The 11,730-nt window shown below is 39.6% G+C and overlaps 2 protein-coding genes across 2 annotated transcripts; both read left to right on the top strand.

Moving 5' to 3' along the window:
* The first annotated feature begins 8,864 nt into the window (after positions 1-8,864).
* On the top strand, positions 8,865-10,390 carry LOC136811866 (uncharacterized). Its single transcript, XM_067068493.1, has 2 exons — positions 8,865-9,735; positions 10,062-10,390. The coding sequence occupies exons 1-2, from the start codon at positions 8,865-8,867 to the stop codon at positions 10,388-10,390; spliced, it is 1,200 nt and encodes a 399-aa protein (XP_066924594.1).
* Positions 10,391-10,975: 585 nt separating this feature from the next.
* LOC136811865 (SRRM2 protein homolog rsr-2-like) lies at positions 10,976-11,506 on the top strand. The gene has a single exon (XM_067068492.1). It carries the CDS (start codon positions 10,976-10,978, stop codon positions 11,504-11,506), a length of 531 nt encoding a protein of 176 aa, XP_066924593.1.
* Positions 11,507-11,730: the final 224 nt, after the last annotated feature.

Below are 11,730 nucleotides of genomic sequence, written 5' to 3'. Positions count from 1 at the left end.
TTAGTTTTGTTGATCATAATAGGCACTTAGACTTTGTTGAACAATGGGTCCTATCGAACATAGATCAACCAGATGATGATGGACAAGTTGTAAGCTTAGATAATGTTATTCAGCGACAGTATCGTAATGCGGAGTATGGTTCAGAATTATTCATTCTAGCTGCTGCTAAAAAGCTTGGAATTATTATCTTCTGTACAAAATATAACAGCAACCGTGATTTTCAATACTTGACTTTTTGGCCTGAAAATATTCATCACCCAGCTACAGCTGGTAGAATGAATAGTGAAATCATCGTAAACTTTGATGGTCCAAAAATTATAATATCTCACAAATATAAGCACTTTCAAAGTCTTTACTTTCTGAATGATGCAACATCATCAGCTAATCTTCTGCAGAGTACATCCACCCACCATGTCTTTAGTAAAAGTAGTTTGCCTAAGCATGGGGAAATACCCAAGGATCAAAATATCATGCCCCGTAGGGATTCCAGAGAAGATCAAAGAGGATTCAAAAGAAAACATTCTACAACTGACGAGCATAATTATGCACGTCGGAAAAATGTAAGATTAGCAAATCAGGCGAAATGTAGTAAGCAGACTGAAGAAGAGATTGATGATATTTTGAGGAGTATCTTTAAAGATAAAAGTTATGTGGAACGCAAAATTGCTGCTAGAAAATCTCACTGTGTTGATTTTGTTGTTGAGCCGACCGAAAGCCAACACCCATCCACAAATTTGCAGTATGGAAACCAAGAAGACACTGTTGAAGAAGTTGAACATCCACATATTGAAGGAAACCGAGAAATTACTGTTGATCAAATTGAACATTCACATATTCAAAGAGAGGTCCCGCTTCACTCAAATCCTGCTGTTGAAAGAGCAATTCAAGAATTCAATGATGCTGAGAGGCTGCACTCAGTGGAACATTGTATGAGTTGTTATGAGACTAGGCCTAGGGTTTCTCAATGGTGGATGTAAAAGATGCACAGATGAGATAAAAAAGAACAAATACAAGAAACACATCAATAGGTCGTTGATGTTCTCAGGATTGTATTCCCCAGTTGAAGATTGTTTCTTGGAAAATGGCATGCATTATCACAATAACCAACACTTCAAGGGAATCACCCCTTTTCTTCAAAACCTGACATTTGTCGAAAGTCTTTTGATAAGAAAAATATCCATTGCCATTTATGTGCATTGTCTGAAGTGTGGGATGTCAGCCTCCAAACGTCATGCAGTAGCTATACCACATGACCTAAGAAAATTTACCAAACTACCACAACTGCCATCTGAAGTTAGTATTCTTCTTATAAGAGGTGGTAAAAACAGCTCAAAATCATACATGGCTTGTAGGCAAAGAATTGAGCAGGCTTTGGTTGGTCTAATATTTGGTGTTCCACGATATGGTGAAAGTGCACCAAGACCAGGATTTACCCGTTATACAGGTAAAGACCATGTGTCTGGTATTGGGCTAAATGGGAAATTCTTTTTGCACCAGCCAAATCCATATTATTGGGATGTGGTAATTGATGTTGATCGTTTGATGCATATTCCAGAAAAAGAAGGACAGCTAAAAGGTCTACCAGTTGTATCGACAGCAAATGATTTAGCTACTGAAGAGGAGGACTTAGGGCCTGGTCCAAAACAGTTCGATTCCCTGCAGGCTGAAGAAGAGTTGGTGACAACATCAGGATTTGCAGCCCAGCTAACAAACATTGATGTTGATTGAAACTATTTCTTGGAGAGAACAGTGGTGAAATAGAAAACATAATCAAACAAGGTCCTGTAGCTGATCTTGGAAACTTGAAGTGTGAAAACAGAGAGAAGCCTCTTCCTGAGCTGTCTACTGAAGGTTTTTTCACAATGGCTTATCCACATATTTTCATTAATGGAACGTGTGACATAACTATTCCATCAACAAGGGCTGTTGATTATGACATGTGGGTAGATCACATATATTTTTGCGCAGATAACCGTGTATCAGCTCATAGATTTTTGAAATTTAATCTTCTGAATATTGGACTCTGCAAGAAAGCTTTAAATCAAGGAAGCTTTTGTGTTAATCAGCAGGTTAATGAAAAACATCTTACCAGAGACGAACTATTAGAAAGACTTCAACAGTCAGGAACAGTCGCCTTATTAGGAGACGCCTCCTGATTAGGAGACGTCTCCTGATTAGGAGACATGTAGGTTGCTTGGGGTCGCTTGATTAGGAGACCCGTCTCCTAATTAGGAGACATAAAACTTTGATCTCAATCTTAAGGGCTTTAGGCTTTTCCGCGCATTTTGAAACTAGTTTTAATGGAAAGAGCAGCCTCGAATTGGTAAAGTTTTGAAAAAATTATCAAAATTTCTCGGTGCAATCGATCACAATCCTAATATAAAGCACTACAAGGAAGCCCCTCTTGATTTTTTTCGTGTCCGCCATTTTTCTCTTTGAGACGCTTTTGTTCAGAAGACAGATTCTTACTTCTGATTGGTTCTTATGGATTATTAGAATTGTGATTGACTCCACCGGTGGATTTTTCTGAAAATCACCATATGGAATCAATTTTTTGTGCTCTTTCCATTGGGAGCAATCAAATCATGCGCAGTTTACTCGTTCAAGAGATAATTACACCCGTCTCCTGATTAGGAGACGTGAACCTCCTGATTAGGAGACGGGTCTCCTAATCAGGAGGCGTCTCCTAATAAGGCGACTGTTCCTGACTGTTCAAGACAAAGATGACAGTATTCCAAACAAATTTATTTCAATGAGCTCAAATTTAGTCAATACTGATCCATACTGGAAGGAAAGAAAGCACGAACTTGACTCTTTGTGTTTTTTTAAGCTAAAAGAGGACTACGTATATCCATCCTATTTTGATACTTCATCCTGTGCTGAACACCACTGGGTACCACTTCATGATATTATCATCCAATATCTTGCAAAGACATCAGGCGACAATATTCACACCATCAAAGAAAGATTTCAAATAGATGCACAATTTCGCCATCAAGTTATTTTACAAAATCAGCATATCATTTATTTATTTATTTATTTATTTTATTAAAGGATTTACAGTCCAGGCACACTAGGGCCTCTAAACCGGTCTATCTACATAATGATTACAAAAGTGATCTTGAATCGTAACGTAACGGGTGCTTTATCCATGCCTGAGTCAGTTCTTCTTTAAATGCTTTGATTGACTTAGCATTAACAACATTTTTTGGGAGCTGGTTCCACGCCGATATGCATCTATAATAAAATGATTTTGTTTGCACACCCCTTAATCCATCATCTGAGAAATTAGGGATCAATTCGTAATCATGTTTACGATGGGGACGAGTTCGGCGAGAAAACTTTTTGACGATGGTATTTTTGTCATAGAAGTGAAGGTGTTTGTATATTTGAACCATGTCGCCAAATTGTCTCCTAAATTCAAGAGATGGTAAGTCCAGTTTTCGCAGGTGCTGCGCGTATGTTAAATTTCGTAGACGACGTACCATTCTTGTTGCACGCCTTTGAACCCCTTCAAGTAGGTTGACGTGCTTACGCAATCTAGGTGACCATACAGATTGAGCATATTCCAAATGAGGTCGAACAAAGGTGGTATACAGTGTGTAAAGTGTCCTGGGACATAATTCCTCGAAGCCTCTTCTGATCACACCGAGAATTGAGTTTGCTTTCTTGACCTGTTTCGATATGTGCTCTTCAAAAGTAATATCGGAGTCGATCAGCACACCTAGATTCTTTTCAAGGGAAACGTGTTCAAGTTGGTTTCCATCTAACGAGTATGGGTGTGCATGGATGATGTTCTCGAATTTCCCGAGAGTTAGTACATGGCATTTATCTGGATGGAATTTTAAAAGCCATTTTCTCGACCAATTTTCCAGTTCATTGATGTCCTGTTGGATTGTCAAAGAATCCTCGATTGAGTTGATCTCTTTGACTATCTTCGTATCATCGGCAAATAGGAAAATAGATGAGATGACGTTGTCCGGGAGGTCATTGATATAGATAACAAAGAGAAGTGGTCCAAGGACACTTCCTTGAGGAATACCACTTACAACGTGGTTTGTACTTGATCGAGCTTGATCGACCTTTACGAGTTGCTTTCTGTCTGTCAAGAAAGACTCTATCCATCGTAGACAGTTACTTGATATTCCATATCCTTCAAGTTTCTTCAGCAAGCGACGGTAGGGAACAGTATCGAAGGCTTTAGCAAAATCGAAATATATCGTATCAACTACTTTACCATTAGCAATGCTTTCGCAGCACTTATCCAAGTAGTTCAGTAGTTGAGTAAGTGTTGATCGGTGACTGATGAAGCCGTATTGTTTATTTGACAATAGTTTTTGATCTTGTAGGTGATTCATGATATGCCTCCTTAGAAATGATTCCATCAATTTACAAACAACCGATGTCAGGCTGACTGGTCTATAGTTTATTGCTAGATTTTGAGCACCCTTGTTCTTGTAAATTGGCGAAACGTAAGCCATCTTCCATTCTTTCGGTATGATTCCACACGAAAAAGTTTTATTCATTATGATCGCTAAAGGCTCGGCTACGTGGTCGACCAATTCTACCAACATTTTGGGATGAATTTCATCTGGGCCAAAGGATTTGTTGGTGTCAATCAGTTTTATCTGTTTCTTCATCATCTCCTCTGTGACGAATAGATCACTAATCTTCTTATCTGTTCGTGCAGGGAAGTCTGGTAATTCACCCTCTGGCTCATCAGTAAAGACACTACAAAACTGCTTTTGCAAGATGTTTGCCTTCTCGTGGTCGTCATGTTTAAGAGACGATTTATCTTCAGGGTTCTGAAGAAGTGGCGAAACTCCACTTTTTGATTTGAGTTTACTTCTTACGTGAGACCAAAAGATCTTGGTTTCTCTTTGGATTTGTCACAGATACTCTTCTCATATGCCCGATGTGCCTTCACCAGCATTCGATTTACTCTATTCCTTGCGAGTACATAGTTGGCGCGGTGATGATCTCGGTAGAGAGGTGAAGATCTTAACCACCTTCTATTCAGCAATTTCTTTCTCTTGATTTCATCTCGCAGGTCCTTTTTTATAGGGATTTTGCCTTTATTCTTCCAAAAGCTGTTACCTACTTCTTTCAGTGGTACAAACCTATTTCTGAGGTCGAGTATAGCTTCTTTGAAAGTTTTCCAAAGATCATCCACTGATGTTTCCACGGATGCTTTCTTGAAACTTTGTTTCCAGTCTCTTAAGCTAAGATCGTTATTCATCGATTGGAAATTGGCCGACGCAAAGATATATCTTGTCTGTACACTTTTGGGGTGAGCGTAACAAGCAAATTTGAACGCTAACGAACTATGATCACTTTTACCAAGTGGACTTAAGTAATCTAGATTCACTATTTGATTTTCTTCCCCTGTCAATATCAGGTCGATTAGAGATGGGTCATCTGTTCCACGACATCGAGTTGGCTCGTCAACGTGTTGATGAAGATATGCATCTCTCAAAGCATCTAGAAACGTTTCTTCTTTACTATCTTCTATGTGTGGGGTTGTCCAATTTTCCCAATTTATCGTTGGGAAGTTGAAGTCTCCTAGCAAACATTTGTGGGAATACTTGTTGTTCAGTGCAATAGATTTGATCAGACAATTCAGGTTGCTGTTATTTTCGTTTGATGATGTAGAACTGCTTGGACTTCGGTAGATGCACGCGACAACAAGCAAATCTCTTCCAGATAATTGTACTTCAATCATGCATACTTCGTTGAAAGTGATTGGAGGTTTGACATCGGCTACTAAATGTTTTATCGAGGTGTGAACAAGTATGACAACGCCACGCCCTTGATCTGTGTCTAAGTTAACTTGACTAGCAATTTTATAATCATCGAATTCGTATTCATGTAATTCCCTCAACGTACCTACTTTTGTCTTCGCTTCGCAGATAGCGACGATGTGAGGCTTTTCCTCATGGGCCAAGGACTGTAATTCCTTAATTTTAAATGAAGTCAACTGATCAGGATTTGTATACAGAACTTTCATATCTTTGATTAATTTTTCTTTTTGAGCAAAGTTGGCTCCTGTTGGTCGATGATATTTGTCTCCGTTAGGTTGTTCGAGAAGGAGACATTCTTCATTGTTGGTGACTGGTCGGGGGTTGACGGTTTTCTGAGTGGTACCTTCTTGACAGTGAAGCCGTTTTTTAAATCACCCCGGACGCGATATATTTCTGTTGCTGGTTTTTCGGTTTCATTAAGTTCTTTAGCTTCAATAGACAGTAGGCGCAATTTCTTACGCATTTCAGGTGTAAGATCTTCAGTAACGCTCACTCCAGAAAACTTTTCATTCCCTTTCAGAGCTGGTAAATTTCCAAGAAGATTGAATTTCTCGTCTTCGTTCAAGAGGCAGATCAGAATGGGACGCTTCTTATCGTTCGAGATCTTACCCAAACGGGCAATACGCTTAATGGTAACGTTTGAATGAGATCCTCAACCCAGCTCATGTCCGTGTTGGCATCTTGTTCTGGTACTCCATGAACAATAATGTTTGAAGCACGCTTCTGTTTGTTCGTTTCCTCGGCTTCTTCTTCCCGCAGAGCTTCTTTAATCACCTCTTTGATCGAAGTATTGGGCTCATCCTGTGAAGGGTCTTTCACCACATATTTTACCTCAGCCATCTGGTTTTCAACACTCAAGAGTGTCGCTTTGATTTCATCAATAATTGACGCCTTCATGGTTGCACCAAGTTCGGTGATTTTCTCATGGATTTTATCGTTCATTTCTTCGACAGTACATCTCTCGATTGACTTGTCTTTGAGTTTTGCATTGGGGGACTTTAGTGTCTGGACTGACTTGATTAACTTCCTCTCATTATCGTCATATACTTCGATAGCACGATCACGCTCTGAGATATCATTTTTTAGTTTGGTAAAGTCGCTGTCCCGGGCGTTGTCCTCAACTGCACCACAAAGAGCAGGGAGATCTTTCGGTACTTCAACACAGTTGATGCAGCAGAAGGTCCATCGTCCATTTCTTTTCGCTTTCGCGTTCAAAAAAGCCTGAATTTGGTATAGTGGGAGTCTGGAGCATTTATAATGTACGAAACGTTCACATGCCATACATACTAAGATGTTTTCTTCGAAACCGTAACATTTCGCTTCGGAGCATCGGAGATCGTCGAAATTTTGACTGGGATGGTCTTCTATGGAAGTGTCAACTGATGTGTCCTCATCCATCAGGAATCGATGTTAAAGTGTGGAAAAAAGCTCTAGTTTAGGTGGAAAAAATACAGATTTTTTGATTTTCTTGATAAATTTTGTGTTTTTACTGTATTTTCTACTAGAAGCTATCCACTTTTTATTTGACGTCTGATCTCATTACGTCTTACTTTAATGCAAGACATTTGAATTATAAAGACACGGTTTTAAAAAGTATTTTTCAATATGAAGATGATTGGAGCAGATATGAGTTTGCAAAGAGTCGGGGTGCCATTCACACACATGCGTTGTACTTTTCCAAATCTCATTATGATATTGTCAAATCCATATTGGACCAAGATACATCAGATCCCAATGTTGATATTGCAAGTGATATTGAACAATGACTACAATCAACTGAATTGAACACAAACGAGACATTCTCGCCCCATTTTGTTTCAATGCACCCTGCTGGAGGATCAATTGATGTTAACGAAGAAACTGAAGAAAGAACCTGCCTTCCTAATAAGAATCTCTGGCCCAAGCCAGATGGAACGCTTGAGGAAAATGATCCAAATATTTTGAAGGATTGTCTGCTATGTAAAACTACCAACGACAGCTTAAACCGATTTCAGATGGGTGTTGTTAATAAAGTAATGGTTCACAAGTGCAGTAAGTATTGTTTGAGACGAAAAACTGTCACAACTAAAGAAAGGGATGAATCAGGAAAAAGAAAGAAAAAAGTTGTACGGTATTGCCGCCATCACTTTGGTGAATATGATGAAAGCACAAAACGCTCTGTTGGGAAAGAAACAAATCCATTTAAACCACGCTTCATTGAAGGTAAAGTCCCACGCTATGAAGGAAGAAATGATCACCCAAGGATGGTACATTGTCATGGATGGGGCAATGTGACACACAAGCCATTGTTTCTAAAGATTTGTTAGCATTGATCAAATATATAACCGGTTATTGCTGTAAAGGAGCAGCCACAACAGCAGAACTGCATCAAATCTATCGACACATTCTTGTTAAATCAGAGCCAAATATAACCATGAGATCAGTAGCGCAGAAGTTGATTTTGAAAACTGTTGGTATAGTTGACACACCCTCATCCAGTGCTGATTACATTAATGTGCGAGGTAAACTTTATCAATGTTCGAGAAGATTTAACAGGATAGGCTTGAGTGGTTTTCGTTTGTTTGACCCAAAGGGAAGCTTTCCATTCTCACAGTCTACACAAAATAGTCAGCAATCTTCTCAAGGATCAAATTTGGACTCATTTGGAAATGATTTATTGAGAGACATAGCTAGAAACCATAGGGTGCAAATGTCAAATGCTGAGGCTGACGAGCCTGTTCTTTATGCTGGTACAAATGATTTTGATTAGCATAAGCATGGGGCGGATTGTCTAAACATTGATACGATTTCTGAAGACCAGTATCAGGCAATGAAAGGCTGGCTCTCGCAAGTTTCTGGTGAGGCATCTCTGAGTTTGAAAACTCGAGTCGGCTTTGTACTCTCCCAGACGTCGACCCCAAGCTTGTGAACGAACTTCAAATGACGATTGTCTATTTCAATCTAAAAACCTTACTGCGATATGCTAGAGAGAATATTGACATTAGTTATGACAATTGTAAACGCTTGGTTGTCCAGGGTTGTGCAGGTACAGGGAAAAGCCAAGTCATCAAGATTCTTACTAGAATGGTCAGGAGAATGTTTCAATCTAACCGTTCTGTTTTGAATGTTGCACCAACTGGGGCTGCAGCTGTACTTCTACCTGATGGCAGTACTATTCATTCTGCTGTTCATATTCCTCGAAATACAGGTTCGAACACTGCAACTTTAGTTGACAAGCCCATGTCTGCTGGTAAGTACAAAGAGTTAAAGGATCTTACTCTTGATGAAAATGAACATCTCTCGCTGATGTGTATTAATGCTGATGAAAGAGGAATGGTAGGAGAATACGTACTTGCTTGGTTTCATCACAGGTTTATGGAGCTTTCTATTCATGTGTTGAAAAGAGAAGGTGTCATCCCATTTGGTTGTACCCCAGCGTTTAATTTTTTTGGAGATATATTTCAATTAGGGGCTATTAGTTCAAGCAATTTAGGTGATCCGATTGTAGATTCTACTACTCCAATAGAAGCTGCTGGTAATTTAGTTTATAGTAATTTTCAAGATGTTATAGTTTTAGAGGAGATTATGAGACAAAAGCCTGATCAGATGGCTTTGTTAAAAAGACTTGATAATTTACGAACTGGAAATGTTACAAGGAAAGACTGGGAGGAAATCAATGCTCGGAGCCTTAATTCATTGTGCGAAGAAGAGAAGAGAAATTTTGACAGTGAAGTATCAAACGTTATTTGTCTCACTGAAACATGGAAAGAAGCAAGGATGTATAATAAGAATGCGTTGAATAGCAAGTATGTGAATGGGAATCGTGCTGTGTCTGCCGAAATAATTTCCACTGGTGTTGGAATACATCATTCCAAAGAAAAAGAACCTATGGGTCAAATCCCAAATGTGAGCATCGTTGCTGCTGGCTGTCGGGTCATTCTTACTAAGAATCAAGGTAGTCTTACTAGGCTTGGTTTAAATAATGGAGCATTGGGTACTGTGGTTGGCATCGTGTACAAAGAGGGTGTAAAACCCCCTGCCTTCCCAGAAGTTATAATTGTTGATTTCCCTAAATACAAAGGTCCACAGTGGCACCCGGACCATCCCACCTGGGTGCCGATACCCTTGAATAAAGTTTTTTGCGATGCAAAATGCTGTCATCGTGAAGGATTTCCTTTGATTACTGGTTATGCATTAACAATAACAAAAAGCCAGGGTATGACAATAGGAAGAAACCAACAGATCTCTAATGTAATTATAAAATTATAAAACTGTCACCAGAAATAGGGATGGAAGCAAAAAACTATGGAACTGCATATACCACATTCTCGCGTGTAACCGAAGATGCCGATTGGTGTATCGCTGAACCCATACCATTTGAACGTCTAGAGTATCTCAACAGACAACCTAAGAGGAAAGTTAGACAAGCTGAAGAGAAACGCCTTAAATCACTTTCTGAAAAAACGATTCGTGAAAATCCATGCTCAATCGAACAGTACCTCCTCTTGATCCAGGAAATTGACGCCTTTTGTGATGATGGTATTCAAGATTCTCGATGCTACAAAAATGCTGTTCAATGTCGTTGTGTCTTGCATTCCTTCTATCAATGAATGTAACATGTCTCATTGGATCAAACTAGCAGACAAATCACAATGTGTAGTTTAGTAGGAAATTCATGTTCCTTAGAATTACTACTTGTGTACCTCCTGGAAGCGTTTTTAGTCTGGTAAAAATAACCATCATTAATACGTAATGCAACCCATTCTCAATATACCGGAGTGGAATGCTTTGAGGGAGGTAACTCACCTAAGCCCTGTCCAAAGTCTGGGAATGCAATCGCATACTTGTGTTTTGTAAAGCAGGATGGACTCCCTCAAACAATTCCACATTGACTTTATGTTAAAAGGGTTATTAAGTTTTGTGTACATGCTAAACTTCCAAGTAAGTAAACTTTTTGATACCATGTGGAAACCAGCGTACTTTAATGAGAGCCCTTAAAAAATAGTTTCCATATGGTAGCATAAAGAAATTGCAAAATTAAAGCAAATTAACTTTTGTGACAAGGGTTCCGTCTTAAACTTTTGAGAATGTTGTATTAAGTATTTTCCCTGTAGTAAGGTTGGTAATTTAAGGACCATGCTTGTTATCTATTGTTTTTCTATTTCGTTTCAGTATAAATATTTAAATAAAACACTATGGCTTCACCTATGGATTCACGTGAACTTAGTCTGTCAGCCTCCTCTGATATCGATAACGAGGAAACAGCAGTGCCTAAAAACACCCTGAGGAATCGCCGTCGCCGGAAGAAACGGGCTGAACGCCTCCACGACCTTGAGGAGAAAGTGGAGAACCTACAGCAGAAATTAAAATTTACGATGATAGACGCGCGCAACAAGCTTAGAGAGCAGCAAATAACTGACAACAGCAACGACCGCCGACAACACCCCAACGACCGCCGACAACGCCCCGACGACCGCCGACAACGCCCCGACGACCGCCGACAACGCTCCAACGACCGCCGACAACGCCCCAATCGACACACCGACAATCGCACACATCACACAAACGACCGTCGTCACCACCCCTACGAAGACCGCTCACACCGTTCTTACGACGACCGCTCACACCACCCCTACCACGACTCCCGCCACCGCACTTACCATGACCGCCGAGACCGATACAACGAACATCACACATACAACATTACGTTACGTTTATCTCATTAACTTTATTTATTTTTTATCACTTTTATAAATTCAATCGTGCGTCTCAAAAACTAATTTAGTCTCTTTCACCAAGCGGTCCCACTAAAACTTTTGGTAGAAATTTTTGATCGGTTATTGCGAAGCGAATATTCTACGGTACCGAAAACATCATTTCGATCCATCAGGCGGCACTTTCTCACACATTTCTATCTGTCGCTTCCGTAAATTTGGAACAATTGGTTTTT

Source organism: Clytia hemisphaerica, unplaced genomic scaffold (genome assembly GCF_902728285.1).
Source record: "Clytia hemisphaerica strain Z4C2 unplaced genomic scaffold, Clytia hemisphaerica genome assembly, whole genome shotgun sequence".
NCBI classification, from domain to species: domain Eukaryota; kingdom Metazoa; phylum Cnidaria; class Hydrozoa; order Leptothecata; family Clytiidae; genus Clytia; species Clytia hemisphaerica.
The sequence above is the reverse complement of the archived record's forward strand: the minus strand, read 5'-3'. Positions and strand labels throughout refer to the sequence as shown.